Source organism: Phasianus colchicus, chromosome 13 (assembly GCF_987193195.1).
Source record: "Phasianus colchicus chromosome 13, bPhaCol1.hap1.1, whole genome shotgun sequence".
Lineage (NCBI taxonomy): Eukaryota > Metazoa > Chordata > Aves > Galliformes > Phasianidae > Phasianus > Phasianus colchicus.
Genome location: NC_143448.1, coordinates 11,120,186 through 11,140,096, shown reverse-complemented (window position 1 = coordinate 11,140,096; position 19,911 = coordinate 11,120,186). Strand labels below are relative to the sequence as shown.

At 34.2% G+C, this 19,911-nt stretch overlaps 1 protein-coding gene across 1 annotated transcript in view; it reads left to right on the top strand.

Moving 5' to 3' along the window:
- Window positions 1–19,911, top strand: part of LOC116243751 (transcription initiation factor TFIID subunit 4-like) — a 133,660-nt gene that overhangs the window by 14,445 nt on the left and 99,304 nt on the right. The window contains exons 4-9 of the mRNA XM_031615143.2: window positions 640–867; window positions 1,670–1,792; window positions 3,346–3,435; window positions 5,249–5,506; window positions 14,063–14,168; window positions 18,300–18,414. Of these exons, the coding sequence (XP_031471003.1) occupies window positions 640–867; window positions 1,670–1,792; window positions 3,346–3,435; window positions 5,249–5,506; window positions 14,063–14,168; window positions 18,300–18,414 (920 nt within the window). The remainder of the gene's footprint in view (window positions 1–639; window positions 868–1,669; window positions 1,793–3,345; window positions 3,436–5,248; window positions 5,507–14,062; window positions 14,169–18,299; window positions 18,415–19,911) is intronic.

Genomic DNA, 19,911 nt, shown 5'->3' with positions numbered 1-19,911 from the left:
TTTGGCACTGGGAAGGGTGGCATATTTAGTCAGATCATGTCAATGCTGAACTGGACTGAGTGTGTGTGTATGTGGTGCTCTGTTCAGCCTGATTTTCCAGCCTTCTGAGATTGAGGACGGTGCTGCAGGATCTTTACATACGGCCAAGCTACATCAGAGACAGTTCTGTTTGCAAAGGCTAAAGCACATATGCAGCCCTTGGGCTCAAATTAGGTTGTGAAACTGTGGTGATGCATTTGTGTAATCTGGATCTGAGCTGTAACTGTGGTATAGAGCATTGTAAACCTGATGACATGATAACAGATCATTGGGAATTATCTTGTTTGTGTCAAGGGACAAATCTACAAAAAGCTGAGGTAAAGAAGTAACATCAGAACAATCATCTTAAAGGACTGGGTAATAACAACTCATTTTTAGTTGTACATTGATTTTTTTGTAGTAAAAAGAAATTTAGATGAGATTGACTTCAGTGTGGCTAAATGGTAACAAAATTAGAGTTATAATAAAGTTAACATTTTTGTTTTGTCAGTAAAGGTGTATTTGAAAGGAAATAAATTTTCTTGTCAGACTTCTAAGAACTTTGTGGTTGGGTGAAAGATTTAAAAGAATGACTTGTTTTCCAACATAAAATACTTGTAGGTGTCAGTAGCTACAACAAATGCTCAAAATTTGTTCAAGACTACAGTATCAACGGGAACACCAACATCTCAACAGCCTGCAGTAATTACTGGTGGACAAACTCAAGCTGCAGCACAAAACCAGAGTCAGCCTCGGCTCCCACTTCCACCTCATACAACAGCACAAGTGCCAGCACAGCCCCAAGTCATACCAAGCTCTCCTGTACCTGGAACTACAGTTGTATCACAGGTAAGTATTAAAATATTAGTCATTTGGTTTTTATTAACTTAGTATTTTATGAACTTCTCGGATCTATTCAGAAGTGGAAAATTCCATGCAAGCCTACTTCCCGTGATGAAACAGTTATGTTACAAAACAGAAGCCCTTCCACATCATTCCAACTAATTGGAATACAAATTCTGAAAGGGGAGAACAACTGTGGTTAGTTTTCTCCATCTTGCCATATATTCGTAAATAAGTGAAAATCTATGGTTAAGCTGAATTGTATTGTTTCTGGTTCTCAGAGTTCTGGGACTAAATTATGACATACAAAAATATCTTGAAAAACAAGAGCATCGGATCTTATGCTGTTAAAAAACATTGCATGTGATAGAATTTGAATGATTTCTAATTTGATTGTATTGTTGTAGCTGCTTTGTACAAAAACACTGAATCAATAATTTAACAAATTAAGATAATTTAGGGAATGCTGTACATTGTGCATTCCAAAGGAGAATACATCCCCAACAAATTGTTACGTTAGTTCTTGCATTTATACTTATTTCTATTAAATCAAAAGGTAAGATATTTTAATATTTCTTTCTCTGACTTCTATTAGTCATTATGAAGTATGATGTTCAGTTAAATAAGAAATGAAGAAAATGTCAGGTAACTAACAGCAATAGCAAAATAACAGCTCTTGTACATGCTGTATTTCCTGCTTGAATTAGAACAATTTAATCATTTTCTCTGTTTATAGTAATTGGAATGTACAGTAATCATACTTGGAAAATAGCATGTGTCTGATTTTTATTTTCTTTGGCTTTTGCAGGAAATGCAAGAGAATGTGAAAAAATGCAAAAACTTTTTAGCTACTCTTATAAAACTTGCTTCTCATAATTCACCTTCTCCAGAAACGTCCCGCAATGTGAAAGCTCTGGTTCAGGATTTGTTGGTAAGTATTTAGTTACCTTTCACTAATGTTAATTATCCGTTAAACTTGTCGTTTATGCATGAGTAACATGCTGAAAACTGTTGCTATAATATAGGGAAAGGAGTTGAGCTGCATCAAAATGCAGATTTTCTGTTATTCAGTATATTTCAAAAATCTGATAAAGTAGGTTTTCTCTTACTCTTTGAAAGGGGAAATACAGCAGGATATTCGGTATGGATTAATCAAAAGTAATCTTGTTTTGATAGATAATTCTTTGGTCTGTGTGGAAAATTTAAGTTAAAAAAAAAAAAAAAGATTTTTTTTCCTTTTTTCCTTGAGGATTCATTTTATTTTCCTCCAAACCATGACCTTTACTGAAGAAGTAAAAATCTAATTAATGTTTTAACCACAATATGAATGTAGTAATTTGCACGATGTGATTGAGAGTTTCAAGAACTGTAGGAAAAGTACTTTGCTAAGCTACTGTGTCTAAGCAGTTCTCCAGGTAGATGCCCCTGTGTGAAGCCTTAACTGAGTTAATTTCTAGAGGAAAAGCTGTCTTTCGGCTGAACAGAGCCTGTGAGCTTGGAAAAAAGGTTAACTTGAGTAGTCTTCAGGGCAACAGATATTTCGAAGTTGCATAAATGCACTGCAAACAGGTGCTACTTTGGAGTTGGACAAATGGTCAAGCTTCTTAAAAGGTATCAATCTTTGAAGAACTTGCACTCGAAAGTAGTTGATACCTATTTCTTTGAATTCATTGGCAGAAACCTGTATAGTTTAAACAACTCTTAAAATGTTTCAAGTAGGAACAATTAGGCAGTCATATTTATAATTCCAGTAAAAACTAATTTTAAGTTTTGATAACTAAGAAACAGTAACTAAATAAAGATAGCTACTTAAAATATTTTAAAATATTTTAAAGTATTTTAAAATAATGGGGCACATGTGTAAGAAATATATTTATTTAGTGGAGGTTTGTTTTGTGGAGGTATTGGTTTGTTTCTTTTTCTCTGTCAGTCTAACAACCTGATTGTACTGGGAGTATCTGAAAAAATATATCTGCATTACACAGTTCTCCTGTATTTACTACTTATTAAACTAGTAAATATATATATAATATAATCTATATTTTATAAGCTTATACATACATATATTCATAAAATAAAGGTGAATGTTTTTATATATGTATACTTTTAATATACACATAGATTTGCTTTATGTAAGCATGTACATATATTCTAATTTAAACTGGACCTTCAAAACTGTCTTTGGAATCAAATAAAGCTGTTTTCTTATTGTAAGAGCTGGCAAATTTTATAATCACTTGTCAGTTTACTTCAACAACCTCTTTTTGGATTAATATTTTTTTAAAAGAAATCAAGAATCAAGTAAGTGTGTTTGTATGTAGATACACATGTATACCATGTTTGGACATTTTTACATATGTGAACTTGTTTTCATTATCTGGAAAAACAACCAAACAACAGAACTGAATTGTTGATGGGTTTATGTGTGTGTGTATATATATATGTATGTAATTTTTTTTTCTTTTTCTATTTTTCCCCTCCAAGGATGCAAAGATTGATCCAGAAGAATTTACAGGCCGCCTTCAATCAGAACTCAAATCATCTCCTCAGCCATATCTTGTACCTTTCCTTAAGGTAATATGAATATTGTTAGATAAATTTATTTAAATGGAAAAGTTAGTTCTTTGAGTTTTAGAGAATGTTTTTTTTAAGTGGAATTAATTTCAGCTGTCTAAAGCAGGAGTACTCAATATTTACTTTGTGGTGAGGATTTCTCCAGAAATCTGCTCAGCTGAAACTTATGTAATACTCACCTTTGTCAGGTGGTGCTTATTCCCTTCCTGACTGGAGCCTTGGCTATATACTCCAGTTAGCTGCACTCAGCAGGTTAGGAGAATGGTAAGAAAATGGGATTTCCTACAGGAAGGAGATCTCCTGTTTGAGACCTTGGTTTAGGTTTAAGCAAAATTTATGTGTGAGCTGATCTGGAGCTTATTGCTGGAGCAGCCTTGAACTAGAACAATTTATTGATCAGTTTTGATTATAAAAGTTGTTACTGTTTTGTTTGGAAATTATATGTTGTTTATTCTGTAGTGTTTCTTTGCATTAAGCTTTCTGTGTAGTCCATTTCTGTAAAGTACACCATTTCCACAGGAAGAGTTACAAGGTCCATAGAATGCTTCAAACAATTAAGACTTTGTCTATATTGTTTATTGTTATCTAAGTTTGAGACATTAAGAACTTTGAATTCATGTGTAATTTCAATGATGAAAAACTGAACTGGATAATGCTATGGAAATAACTGATAAGTTGATTCTGCCTGTAATCTGCAACTTTTCATATAGAAATTCTAATGTGATTCCAGACAGATTTAGTGATCCTGCAGTAGTAAATGTAAGGGTAAAATTAACTTCTGTTTTTTTTTCCTGCATTACCTAAAATAGCTTCCATATATAGGATTAGACATGTACAAACGTAATTATGCTCTAACAAAGCCGCAACTATTGTTTTGAAAGCATTTTTCTTCTCATCCAAAAATTCTCAGTTTAGGGAAAATTATCTCTTTTTTTTTTCTCTGTTCATTTTTTCTTCAGAACTCTCTCCCCTTGCTTTTGTTTTTTTTCAAGTTATCATTAACCCTTTTCTTTTTTCTGCTCTTATTCTACAATCACTTCTAGCTTGAACACAAGTTTTAACTGTTTCTTTTCTTTGAAGTCCTTTCTTGGCAACAAACATTAAATTTTAAATAAATATTAGAAATTTAGAAAGGGCTATAGCTCGAGTTAAACACTTATTTTCTACAGCTGCCTGAGGGATAGCACTTCAAAAGAATACTACTACCACTTAAAAAGTAAAAAGTTTATTTGTGAAGGTATGGTATGGCCTTTTGGAATTGTGTTTTTTGGTTGAACTGGTCTGAACATGAAGCATACAATAGTACACTTTTCTAATGCAGTCAGAATACATTAGATCAGTAGTAATACAGTAAACAACTATTGCTGTAGGGCATCAACAGTTAAATCATCTTGTTCTAGGTACTGGAGGCATGTCAGGAGAAGTAAATTGGTGCAGCTTACTTCTAGCATTAAGCAGGTTGCTGCTACTGTTGTGTCTTTTCTCTTTCCATTTTTTGCCCTTCCAGAGACCTAAGCTACAAGTTCTAGATGGTCTTGACTTGAGGAGGAGGATTATATTTTACCATAATGGTGGAATTGGGGCATGGCAGAGTCTGAAGAGTTACTAAATAAAAATTGAAAGCTTACTGAAATTATAAACTGAGCTTTCCCTCTTCTGTGTTTAGTATTACTTCTTTTTCATGAAAAAGTAGATTGTACAATTGGAAAGAAAGATGTAATCTTTTAGTTAGGTTTACAACAAATTTCAGAAGATTTTATTTTAGGCAACCTGGTAAATTTGGTATTTCATAAACTTTTTTTTCTGTTTTTAGAAAAGTCTACCTGCATTGAGACAATCGTTACTGAATAGTCAACATTCAGTTTTGCAAGGACAGCCGTCTCAGCAGTCGCTTCAACAAACCAAGCTATCACAAGTTATACCTCAATCTGCCTCTGGAAGTATTTCCTCCATTGTCACAACGCAGACAATAGGAATAAGGCAACCAAACAACATTTGCACAGTCTCTGTATCAAATACAGTGCAGCCTCCTCAGGTTAAGGTGGTACAGTCAAATCAGAGTTCTCAACTGGTAGGTACTGTAATATACAGACTGAATAGCAGTTTTTAATGTTATTTTTATTTCAATTTGTGTGGGAAATACTTTTTTTATAATAATCTACGATGTGCAGTAGCAGTTTTACAGTTGTTTACATACATGCTGAACTATTAATTTAGATTACATTATTAACATGTCTTAAATTTAAGAAAAGCCTATGTTCTTGGCCTTTTTTTTTCTGAAATATGGATGTTATGTGATCACAGTGGAATTTGAATTAATTACAGATTTAGAACAGAAAACTTAACAAGACTTATAGGCTAGAATGTGATTTTTAGGTATGTTTCTTTGCTTCCTTTAGTACATTAAAATTCACTAGCTCATTTTTAACTATTCTATATGTAGCTATAAAATTTTATATCAGTAGGTTTTGTTTTCTGTACTTTTTTTTTTTACTGAAACTTACTGTGCAGGCTGGAATGTTACATGATAAGATTCATTAATTGCAGAAGCATTACCAATAGGGCAATAGTATATTCAGTTATTGAGAGGATGATTAGTTTGTCTTGTTGCTGCATAAGATTTTGTGAGGGTGTGTACACTTGTAATTAAAACATGGTTAGAGTTTTTACCAAGACTCTTACAGGCATTATCATCCTTCTAAACAAAGATGTGAGAATTTTGGTCTGTAGTTTCTATGTATAGGTGAGCAAAGTACTTGATTTAGGTTTCAAAATTAAATGAGCAAGTTCCAGAAAGTGCGTTGAGCTGGAACAATGTATATTATCTAAATTCAGAAATTCAGTTACGATGTTGTAACACCTATCCTTGAATTTATAGGCTCTATAAAGGAAATACGTTTTAGGAGGCGTGGGGGGAGAATGTTTATTTTTAATTTAAAAGTGTCAGTACACAGTTTGAAATGTGGGTCTTTTGAACCTTGCACCTTCTGACAGTTGAATTACTAAATTTAAAATGAAATTAATACAATTTTACCAGCAGTGAGCACAGTTTTAAGGTGTAAGAACATCTGGTTTGGTTTTTAGACACCTTGCTTCAGCATTTGTAATACATAGAAGATGTGGATGTTTTGCACCTTAAACTGATTGCTTTCCATCCAGCCATGTGAATTTTTTTTCTGAGATGTTTTCTCTCCACCTCTTCTGGACTGTAGACTTTTTTAGCTCCTGTTTGTCTACATCTTGTAAGAATGAATTGACAGTAGCATTCATTCTTCAACGTAGGGGAAAAGGAATTGGTTTTGATTACAGGCAGTAGGTGTACAAATTACTCTCTGACCCACAGAAAGCAAATTTCTGACAGTAACTAGCAGGTTCCTTACAGGTATAAATGCTTGTGGCCAGTACGTCTAGTCTGCTCTCCTGTCACAATCCTAGGGCAAAGCCACTGCCAGCTAGCACTACGTTTTCCAGTGTTTTGCAACTCACTCTGAACACTCCTGTGACTGCTAGGCAGGCTACATTCCACCTATGAGAAACACTGATGTAGAACAAAGAAAAGTTCATGGAGATGTTCTCTTATGATTATGGCTCTTCTGGAATATTTTCTGAATTGAATAAATCCAAATTCATGTAATACAGGTCTTAACATTCACATACATTCTCTCTCTCCAGTGTGCCCATGCATACGCAAAACAAGCAATTGTGACGTTAATGGGAGTAGAGACTAACAGTGTGAAGAGTTGCTTTGTCATTCAATGTACATATGCAATATGAGGGAATTGACAACTGCATTGAGGAAAGGGGTCTAATGGGCAAAGGAAACTTTCAGTCTTTAAAGAGCTGATAATTCTAGGAATAAATTTTAAGGTACCTGAGATGGCATTTCTATTTTCATAAGGTGGCAAACTGTGGAGCAAAATTATGCTTAATACTTCTAAAAAATATTTCATGGAGAATGAATGCATAAGAAATGAAAATTCGTCAACTTTATTGTAAAACTGGGCTTCTGTATTTGTTTTTAATTTATCAGTAACGAAACTGATTAATAGAACCAAACATTACATTAACCAAACACTTTTTAATGTCCCTCAGATTAGTTCTGTACAGACAAAAGCAGCATCAGATAATAGGAGATACTGAATAAAAAATCCTATATTCCACAACAGCCATCGGCTCATGTGCCAAGCAGACAACCCAACATCATCTCATATCACGCTAGTAATTGTTTGTAAGTATTGACTTTTTTTGTAGTGATAATGATAACACTCTTCACACTTCTTAGTGCTCCCCAAAATCAGAGTACAGCAAAGAGCTCCTGGCAATCTTGCCTGAGACTTTTCCGGAAGTGGAAGATTACAGCTGGCTTGCCGGAGGGCAGCCAGCACTGATGAAGGAAACTGGCTGAGCTCCAGACTCTCCAAGCCTGAAGCTCACTGGAGAGAGTTCCAGCTGGCTATGCAAACTGTCCAGCTGCAGAAGGGCAAGCCTGTTTTGGAATATAGATCCTCTCAAGCCAGCCAGCTACAGTATCCACTTTCATCTTAAAAAATGGATAATCTGTTAGCTGTTCATTTCTTTTGACTTTTCTGTTTTACAGAGGGGTCAGTGTTAGAGATAGTCCATGATACTTTTAGAAAGACACAATATTAATCTTTATCGTTGCATGTATTGAGTCTTTCAGAGCACCTCATCTTACAGTTTTGAATTACACTAGTGAGAATGGAGTTGTTTAAAAGCATTACTTAGGTAAGTGCTGTTTTTCTTTAAAGTCAGTGAAAAACTGCCCTTCTGCATTCAGTAGTGATCAAGGTACTCCATCTCTTAGCATTTTTTGAAAGTTCCTTCAGAAGTTATTCTGATTTGTTTTTGTAAGATTCTGCTGTTTTAAAACAAGGAACACTAAATTGATGGGAAAGCAGAATTTTATTATTTCCAGAAAAATAATATGAAATGTATAAGAAGGTGTTCCAGCAGGATTGAGACATTTGAAAGTAAAGCTGCATTGTCTTCACATGTTGTTATTCATTACTAACGAAGCATCCCTGCTGATAATTTAGATAGAAATTAGCGTAACGGAAAGAGCGTGTCTGTACAACTCAGCAATGTGGCTAAGATGTGTGAGCTGTTACTGTCCTGATCTGTTATACATATACAGAACCTAGAACTGTGTAAGATACTGAGATGTTACATCATAGTCATCTTCACTTCCTGCTGTACATAAGTTCTGTCCATAGGACTAGTTCACATGGCTTGTGGCCCTTCTAATCTGGTGATACTTCTCCTAGATATACTGTGGTTTCTCACAACTAGAGACTTCTCTGTCTACTGCTCAGGTTGCAATGTAGGTTGCGCAAAAGGAGACTTAATCATTAAAATCAATAGTGCTGACACAGATGAATGAGGGGATTATATTTTTCAGTTTTGTACAGTGTGCATCGTTTTCTAAAATTATGACAAATCAGTATTGTATAAGAAATAGATAATTCTATTAGAAATGGTAGCTACTACTAGCTGGGGAAATGTGGATAAGTCTTGGGCTCATATTTTATTGATGAGGCACTAATGAGATAAGCTAGCAATCAATTTTTGTAATTGTTCTAAGTGCAATGTTCAAAGTTTGTCTAAATTGTCATCCTTAGTAGGCAAAAGCTCTTTATATGTTGATATATGCAGATGTTGCCTATCTTATTTTTGGTGTTTTTGTGATTTCTGTGAATGATAGAGATGATTTTTATTTAAGTGTTGAAGCTGTAAGTAGATTGAATAATGGAGATTGATTTGCACCTTACATGTTGTGTTGTTACTATGTTTTAAGAAGTATTCCTGGAGGTTGAAGTCACTTACTAAATTTATGATAAAAAAACCCAAAGGAATTTGAAGTGATTCATCTTAATTAAAACATTTAGTTACATAATCTAATTATGTAAAGTAACATAAAGGCTGTGCAGGTCTAGTTGGAGTCTTCTAGAAGGTAAGATAGAGCAACTGAGTATGCAAAGAAAATACAGTGGCAGAATAAGCATCCTGTTATGTGGGGATGCTGTGCTTTGTTTTAAATCTCTGCTGAAGCCTTCCTGTCATCAGTTCTGGTTCTAAAGGAGTGTAATTCGTACACTTCTCAGTGTGCTCATAAGAAATGATTTTGTTCTTGTCCTGTATACAAGGCATCTTAGAAATGGAAGAGTAGAAGATGTCTATTTGGATAGAAGTAGTTTATATTAATGAACTAATAAATGCCTAGCTGCAAGCTTTGAGTTTGGTGTACAAGAAAATTTATATAAAAATGTCTGATCTTTCAGTAGGAACAAAACCTATAGTTGGAAAGTTGTATGCCTGCTTGAAATACAGTTTAGTGACTTTTTAGTAGGTTGCTCTGAAAGTAATGGCTGCTATTTATTTCCATGGAAACTGCAACAGATACAAAGAGCACAGTAACAATGTTATAGCAAATTCTCACCTAAGCTATTTTTCTGATGTTGTCACCATCATCAGCTGTGCGTTTTTCACCAGCAGTGATCAAGAGCCTGCATGCTGTGCTTTTAAAAATCTGCACCAGTGGAGGTGACTCACTGTCACTGTTTCCACTACTGAAATGCACCACCCACCACCTCACTGTGCTCACATCCTCTATTTGGGCTCCACAAATGTCGATGAGTGTTGGTGGATGACATTTTTTTCTGCATGGAGGAATTCAATATTGATGGAAAGGCTCAACAACTACTGCCACACCAGCATCACCTTTGTCATCATGGGCCAACGTTACTTTCAGAACAGCCCTCCTACACTGGGGGGCAGGTGGGACAAGTGTTCCAAATTTACTTCATTGCTTATTTGAAAACTCAATAGAGCAGCATTGTCATCTTAACATTAAAAATTATATGCTCCTTCAAAAAGTAATTTTTTTTTTCTTTTTTTTTGTCTGGGAAGAAAACAGTAATCGTGTATGTAAATTTTAAGGCATTGTTGAAAAATTCTTTTACTATTACAGCATGATCAGTAATGGTAAGTATGAATTCTAGGCCCATGAAAACATGAACATTCTAAGTTAATGCTGCCAGATTACATGATAGCTGAGGTTTGATATGACATTTATCTTCAGGAGCGAGGAGACTGATAAATCACAAGTGGCATAGCCACAAGTGAGTTAGCAAGTGTTTACTCATGAGTGAAGATGTATGTCATATCAGTCCATAGCCATTCTGCATTTTGAACAAGTAGCTTATTTGTTTCTTCCTTCCACAGTGTTTTTTTTTTTTTAATTAATTGAGAGAAAAAATGCTGAGTATAAAACTTATTTTTGAAATTTATTTTTGTTCAATTCTTTGCAGAAGCTTCTGTTTCCTTTGTTGTTAGCTTTTATTGCTATATTATATGCTTATGCTTTTGGATCAGATGCTTCTGTTGCAAAGTGTTGTTTTGTGTAAATCAGATGAGATTAATTTTGCAGTTCCAGTCAAGATACAGGCTGCAGGTCAATGTGACCCTATGCATCTGCAAACAAGCACCTGGATTGTTGAAATCTGCAGAATTCCTTTCCTTGAAACCTTTAATTGTGAGCTGTAATCTGATCATTTCAAAGGAATTTTCTTTTTAATGGTTTGCATGTACTAGCATTCATTTTTATTTGGTATCTCTCATGTAGATAGAAGGGAAACAGAAGTTGCCATCTTTCTACTTCAATCTATTTTATGCACTTTGGCTCATTTCTTTCTTGGCCTATGTTCTAACCAAAAGAGTCTTGATCTGTCTTCTGTACATCTTCCCATTAGGTAGTTGGAGACAGCAGTAAGATTTCCCCTTTTGCTAAACATGAAGTAACATCTCTGGTAACCTCAATTTACTAAAAACACCCACTTCTCTATCTTCTGTATCAGTCTAGTTTAAGATGTTGGTGCTTGTGAACTGATTCAGCACGTGAATGGGTAATGTTAGATGTGGTATGTTCATATTTTTAGGCTATGAGAAATGTAAAATTGGTGAAGTAAATCATCTCCTAGATTATCATGCCAGCACCCTGTTCATTGCTTACATTTTCCAGGCCAAATTCTGGACGAAACAATAATGTTTATGCTGTGGGGAAAATAGGCAAGAGGATTAGAACAATTTAAATTAGTGTAATTGATGAAGACTGGTTTAGATTGTTTATAAATTTTCACACAGTGTAATCTACCTCTGATTCATCAGCTTTTACTATGTTCTTTGTTTATATTTGTCTGGAAAGAAAGTTGCACATTCTGTTTCAAAAACAAATTGGTAATGTTCGTTCCTTAACTGCTGCCAGATTTGAGGATCACATCTGCATTGAAATATATCATAAAAACATTAAGCTGAAATCTAAGCTCTGAGTTAAAGTGCAGTTCTTCCTTTTAGAGAATGTGCTGCTGACCAGGTTCAATATAGAGCCGAAGATGTGGAGTTTGCTCTGCACCCCATGGAAAAGTTTATTTCTCAGTCATTTTCTATTCTTCCAGCACTGTTGTGTATGCTGAGATACTGGGATAGTCCTTGTTAATACATTCAAAATACATTCATTAATTTTTTTTAATAGTAAAGATAACGTCATTATTTACATAATCTTAAATGGTTAAATACTAGCCTATCTTTAATAGTGTTAATTGACCCACTTTGTAGAGTATTTGCGTGAAAATATTAATCAAATGAAACAGAATTTGATCCTGAATTCTAGAAGTTGCTTGCGTCACAAAGAAAGAATTTATTAACAGATAGATGATTGTAATACTAGATGATACTTCTATCCACAGGTCACACACATTTCCTTTTTGGCCTGACTTTTGGCCAGTTAAAGTATGGCTGCTTTCCTTCACTATTCTCTGAAGACTCATCTAATAGAAGAAATCACTGTAGAAGTGGTGACATTCTCCTTTTCTATAAAATACCATTTTTTTTTTTTTACTTTTCAGCTGTTATGTCTCCTTGAAAATATACTTGTATGTGGAAATTTTTGTGCCTGAAAATGGAGTCTAATTAAACTTTTTCCCTCTTTTTCACTTATCGTCTATGTTTTTCTCTAGTTTGAAACTTGGTAGCTCCTTTATTCTGCGTGCTGCTATTTACTCACGCCTGTCTTGACCTAGTATGTTTAAGTCTACTTACTCCATCTCTGTGCTTACTCCAAATACTCACTTTTCCTTCAGTGTCTAGAGTTGAAACTGAATCTTTAATCTGTTTTTTTTTTCCCTTTTCTCTTTTTGCAAGTTAGAAATTCTTAATACTTCTACATCCACAGGTTTATTATGATCTCACAGCTTTTAATATTTTAGGTTGTACAGAATGCAATTTCCTTAATTGAAAATGTCCCTATTTGTTTTTTCCTCCAGATTATATTAAAATTCTTGTTGCCTCACTACTCTCCTCTCCTGTTTGTAGTTTAGACCATCTGATTTGGCAGCCCTGGTTCCTGTTGACAGAACACTTGCCTGTCTGTTCTCCAGCTCATTTTATTCTCTACTTTTACATCTCATTTGAAAATATGTGTGTATATATGTATGCGTATCTGTTATATATATGTATATATTTTTCCTTTTCTTCATAGCATACTCTGAAGTCAGAGATTTGGTCTTTCGTTGTTCAGCTAAATACTGTATTTGCATATACTTTGTAAGAGTAACATCTGGAGATGCTAAATAAAGATGCATTGTTTCCTGTTCATGTAGTGGTACATGACATTGCATGTTGTCGTCTTGGAGGTAATAATGGTGCAAGATAGCGACTTGTAATTCTGAAATTGGATGTATTATGCTATGGAACTAAAATAGTTGTGACTGTGAAGAGCACATGACTTCCAAGGTTTTTGTGGTTGTAATTTATTTGCAGCTTTCTGCCTGTGTTTTGTTTTCAAAGTTTGTTTATGGATTTTTTTTCCTGCTCTGCAGCATCCATGTTTGTCATTGAATCTTCTGTTCATTCTGTCTATGTATACCTTGTCCCTTTCTTTTAGCTATCCTTAGAAATGACCCTTGCAGTGTTGTGTTTTTTTTTTTTTAATTATTATTATTTTATTTTTTGTTTTAATTTATATGTGAGCCGAATTCTAAGTTCCTGACCCAGTTTTTGTTTTGGGTAAGGACCTCAGAATTTCAGTAAACAAAACCATGAGAATATCCAGTTAACATTTAAAAGACAAATAATAATCCCAGTACATTACATTCCCTTCTTGTTTACTTCTGACTTTGGAACATAATATTTTGGATTTTACTTTTAGTATGTATTTTCTTTAAAAAGCATCAGTTTATAGTGAGAGACCTAACTGCTGTAGTTGTATACCAATAAAATTATTGCAGTTTTCTTCTGCAAATACTTTTCTTCCTAGTGAACTTGTGAAGACAAAAGTCTGAACTTTGATGTTTACCTCACATTTTTTATGAAGGTTGTGACATACAACATTTGTGTCAAATATTATTTTATCTTTTTTAACATAAAAGCAAAATATGTATATATACACACACACACAACCGCATGCATTACATGAATATGACTTTTGTCACTAGCTGGTTGTGCTTGTAGAGATCCATATGCTTATATTAGTAACTGCAGGTGTTAGTATGTTTACGTTGTGTGTGTTTGTGTATAAAGAGTATAATATAAGTATACTTTTTTTTAATAATAGCAGATTATCCAGTCAACATCTGCTCAAACTGTGAAACGAAACCCTGCTTGCCAGACTACCCAGATTAGGATGCCAGTGGTAATAACTCAGACCATTAGACCACAAGGTATGGGTTTAAATGTTTTAGTGAGATTGTTACCTGTGTATGAATTTCATTGTAATTACAAACTGGTAGCATGGGAAAAACTTACAGTGCTGACATTAGCAGGCTTGACACTTTTTTTTTTTTTTTTTTTTACTTCATACTGGCTGAGGAGTGCATGTTTTCACTGTGTAGTTTGAACATTTCAGACCTACACAGTTAACTGTTTTGAAGTTACCTTAGAACTCAACTTGCATGTGCTTAGTTCTTTACTCAGCTGTAAGGAACTTGACTTTTACTATTGCACACTGAGCCAAGAAAGAAATGCTTTGTTTTTCCTGAAGCTTCTAGAATTCCTCAATTTAATCATCCTACTTTAACCCTTGCTATTGAAGCAGAACATTATAGCTCCAGAGATCAAGATAGGAGTCGGAGAAATTTTTCAACTCACATGCTTTTTTCTGCCAGTATGCTTACTGTTTGGTGAGGTCAGAGACAGTCTGCAGCAACCTGACGTGCCAGGGGAAAAAGCGGTCTGGTGGTATACACAACTTTCTCATGGGTTTGTGCACAAGTGGGTGGATTCTGGCTGATGCATGCCACTTTTTAAGAGGATTTTTGAACCCTTCTTTTCTTAATAAATATCCTTTTGTTCCTTTCTACCACTAGTCCTTTTAGCTTTGGTATATAATTACATGGAAGAGTATTGTTTTGGATATGGGGATTTAGATGATTGAGGATTTGTAATGGAATACAGAGTTTATCATCTTGGGGTACTGAATCAGAAATCAAACTAATTTAAGTGCACATGGAAGCTATTGATGCCTGTTTAGACTTGTTTCATTTTTTTCATTTGTCTTGGGAAAAGGAAGCATTAAAAACAAAAAAACAAAAAAAAAAAAACAAAAACCACACAGTAGCAGTTGAATTCTTGTTTAGTTCACTTCAGAGAATCCAAAGGCTGAATGGACAAGGAGACCAAGCTGTCAGTGTATTCTTTTTGTAGGCTGTTTTTCCAGGTTAGAAAGATACGCATTTACTTGATAGCATGACACTCGTGTTCTGAGTTTATTAACAGGAAGAGTATTCAGTGTCTCAGAGTGCAGACTTTCACTTCTGACTAATGTCTGAGAGTGAAGACTGATTTAATTTCTGTTCTTAGTATACTGTCTTAAGTTGTGAATGAGAACAGTATGTGAAAAATTTGCATAATATCAACATCACCACAAACATTGAATTCAGGTCACAAATTTAGTCATGATAGCCATTGACTGGCCAGTGAAATACAACTTAGCTGGCAGTTTGGTTAAGGAAGACAAAAATTCACAAAGGCCAATTCATGAAAAGCTATGCTTTTGAGTGAGCTTATTCCTATTTACAAGCTTGTTTTTAAGCCCACCACTCCATTGTTTTAGTTACCCATACAGAGCATTCAGGACGGAAATTTAAAAAATGTCCCATTGTGAAGACATTCTGCAGCCTGTGTCTGGGGAAAAATCTGCCTGTGTTCACAGCTCTAAGAAACGCCCATGGCATACTGCAAGATAACTGTACGTTTTGATTGTGATGTATTGCTAAAATTTTCTAATGTAAACACCAGTATAATTGTGTTTTATGCTGGTTTAACTATTCCCATAGAAAAAGGTGAGATACTGGAATAGAACATTACAGTAGTAAAATTTTGTGGAGTGTGATTTTTTTCAAGGATGGTTATGTCAGAATTGGTCTGACTTCACAGAGCACTGCATTTTACATTAATATTAATGCATCCGTGTGAACAAACTATAATTTTGAAAGCATTACAGTATAGGTAGATGGCAGACTCTAATAACTGTTGCATTAGTAAATGGCATCCATGCCCAGGGAAGTAACATTATAATTATTTAAGGAAAAAGTCACACTCTTTTATCAAAACAGTTATCAGTACAAAATGTCTGTGAATTGAATCTTTCAGATGGAGGAAAGGAGCCAAAGAGTAAAATAATTAGCCATAATATTCATTGCAGCTATTTAACCTATGCAAAGACAGAACTACGAACTTAGGAGCTCCAAAATGTGGGTTTATTTCTCAGAATCGTGCTACTTGAAATTTGAAGCAAGGATGCAGTGTTGATAGACTCTGTATGTCATTACCAATCTCGTGAAAAAATCTAGGCCCACAGGTGATTTTAATTTAATTAAATATGCTATAGTGTAAATTGTTAGTTGAGCTATAATTTTGTTTAACTCCTTAATCACACATGGTTGTGATTTAAACTGTAAGATTTGTGTCACCTCCAAACTTACATTAATTTTGTCAGATACATTTGAACAGAATTATGTAATAGGATGAAAGAAAGTGAGACATTTTTAAAATTTCCAATGTAGTCATACAGTTTTCCTCCAACCAACAATTTAATTGCTCTGTTGTTGTATGTTTTCCTTAATTTTGGGGGTCAAAAGTTATCATTTGTGGAAAAGAAAATGCTGATGTTAGCCGCAAAGGAATATAGTGTTTATTCTGGAGAAGTAACACTGTTCCCTTACTTCAGCCATTGCAATAATTTCCAAGGCTAACACACTCAAAGCTCGCTGCTGAAAGCAGAGATTGCTCATTTTTATTAATATATAATTTCTTTTTTTTTAATTCACTTAGTAAAAACCTTTCAATCAGTTAATCTGAAATAGATAAATGGACCAGGCCATGAAATGATGCTATCTGTGACATCTCACAGACCTTGAATTTTCTGATGACAAAGTACTTTTATTCCCTAGGCTTAGAACTCAGTCATGAATCTAGTTTTGTATTTGCTAATGTTGAGGGTTCAAGCAAAAATATTTTATCTTGATTGAATAACTGAATGAACACTGTCAATTAAGTTTTGCTCTCAGAGCATTCATTATACTAGATGAAGACTTGCAAAGAAAATGAGGAATACAGGGCTCATGTACGGCTAGTGCTTCTGTTTCAGCTAAGAAGTGCTTTAAAAGATTTATTGTGATAGATGTGATTTCAGAATTTCTGTGGTTTTCAGAATTCATCAGAGAAGAATAGCTTATTTCTGCTAAGGTTCATACCATGCCGTTTTTAGACAGGTGATCCGTAGATGTGCAGGAAGAACTTTCATGTACTTCTCAGTCTTAAATACTACAGTTTGTAACTAAATACAATTGAATGATATACAAAACAAAAAAAAAAAAAGTAAGATCTCTTTAAGTCAAATAGACACATGACTTCATTACTTTCACATGTCAACATACAAGTAGGGTTAAAAGAAATGGACAAAATGTAACTGAGCTAAGCATGTCTTAAAATCTTAAATATTAAAGGAAGACATAGTAAGTCTTCTTCATTTATCATTACTTTTTGAGTCTAATAGTGTTCCGATGTTTTCTAATGACAGTTAATTATGTTCACTGATTTACCGATTCGCAACATAAACATAATTATTTTTTATTAGATTTTCCAAATGTCAGGCAGGAATTAATATCTTTTTTTTTTTAATTTGGTTGCACAACAAGCTCAATGTACACCACAATTTGGCTCAGTTAGAAATCCCATTTTTTGCATAGAGAGACTTATAAAGTCTATACATCTAGAAACGGATGTATATTACATATAAAAAAGCATTTTCAAAATAAGAGAGTAAAAGAAGACCTTTATGAGGGAGTGCATGTCAAATTTTAAAATGGTATGGGGTCTTTTACATACAGTATAAATATCTTAAAATACTTAATGGAACATTTTGAACTCAGCAACACATCAAAAATGACTGCATAAGAAAATGTAAAAGGTGTAGTTAATACCTGGAGTGACTGACTTAACACATCAATATTAAGAACATTTGAAATTATGTTTCTATATGTTGTACAGAATATAAAGAAAAATGGTTCACTGGCAATTGCAAACACACAACCTTTGTGTGTATTGTAACCAACATTGGCCAACGGTTTTCATGTAAGGAGGATCTTCAGTATTCTGTAAATATAGAACAAACTGTAATGTTAATATAAATTTTCTGTCTAAAGTTGTTCTTCTTCAGCAGTGTAATCTTTAAAAATAATAACTTCCTTTGTTTGCAATTTACAGACAGTTAAATTTAGTTCCTGGACAGAAGGTTCTTTGATGTAAATTGTCTAAGACAGCTCATAATAACATCGCTTGGTGTTTTTCAGGCACAGTAGGGAAGGCACCAACAATACAAGCCAGCAAAAGTCCTGGGGGCTTTGGTGTTCAGGTCTCTGCAAATCAGAAAAACAAGCTGAATGACCCTGGAGGTGGTTCTTTCAGGTAAAAAAAAAAAAAAAAAGAAAAAAAAAAGATTGCAGGAGGGTGGCTGGAGGGGGGGGGTCTTAAATGTAAAATTCAGAATTGGTGTAACACCAGAGGGCAGTGTTTTACAATAATTTCTGGCTTTCTTATTATGATTGGATGATAATTTTCTTATTTAGTTGTATTGGAAAAAGAAAATAAAAAGGAGTGGTGGGACATGTCTTGAAAATTTTTCTCTAAATACACTTTGGAATGTTTAATAAAACCTTCACTTTTGTGGATTTCAATAAAAATTCTGGCAAATGGAATTGTGCGTATGAAGCTTTAAAAAATGCTCTACTGCTTTTATGTATGAGATTTGAATGTTCATATGGAATATATCTTGCTGAGAAGATGCTAATTGTAATGACAATGCATCCTGTTGATAGATGACTGCTATGCTGCAGCCATCTCGACATAAGCATACCACAAACACTTTTGTTCTTGCTAGTGCGTTTTCTATGCGTATGTGTACTTTCAAGAGAAAAGAAAGCATTGGCTGCTTTTGTGGGAGAGATTACGGTGTTCTGTGAGTTTCTATAGTAATTTGGTGCTGCAAAGTTCAGCACAGGAGCACTGGTGCACTGAGCTGCTATTTGCAGTTCGTTTGTACTGCAAACTTCTGTGTTTGGTTGTGGTTTTTTTCAGTGTTTTGGATATGTTAGCTGTTTGTAGTGAAATAGTGGTCTTCCATTTATTGCATTTTGATTTGTCTTTTTTTTTTTCCCCACTGATGGGAGTACATTTAATGTGCATCTTCTTCTTCCTATTTCTTTGCTAAATGACAAAATAATCCAGAAGGAAATGAAAATCCAGGAATTCTTATGCTGCTCTCTGATGTCATGAAACCAGTAATTAATTTTGCAGGCTTAGACTTTTTCAGGTGCAATAAAAGATTTTGTAGCTCTTAGTGAAATATCTCTGCTTTGAGGCATGTCAGTATTGCAACTAATAATGGTAGTACTTAGTATTAATCTAGAAGCAAAATCATTCAATTTTTTATTTTCCAATGCTTTTGACTCCCACTGAGTATTTAAATGATTTAAAATGTCTTATGGGTTCAATTGTACTGTCTTAATAAGTATTTTTTATGTTTGTAAGCAACATGAGCATTTATTCTTCGTTAGTATAGCTTTCAATTTTACATACACCAAAAGGGACAGCATTTTTTTAACTGGATGTTGTAAACTGTGCCAGGATTGATTCTTGCATTCACTTAGTTTATACATAGAATATATTAGGTTAGTTGGAATTGTTAATTTTCCCTTGGGGAGAAGCAAATGCTCAAGGCACTGATTGATAAATCAATAAATCTTTAGTGAGTTTGGTAAATAAGCTGTCAAGGGTGTATGTCATTTTTCCTCTGGAGAACAAATTTTAGTCAGAATGAATGTGTTTGTTTCCTTGCATTGTTTTCTCCTTCAAAATAGTAAGACACAATACTGCATTTAAATAAGTCCATAAAATTGCAGGGAT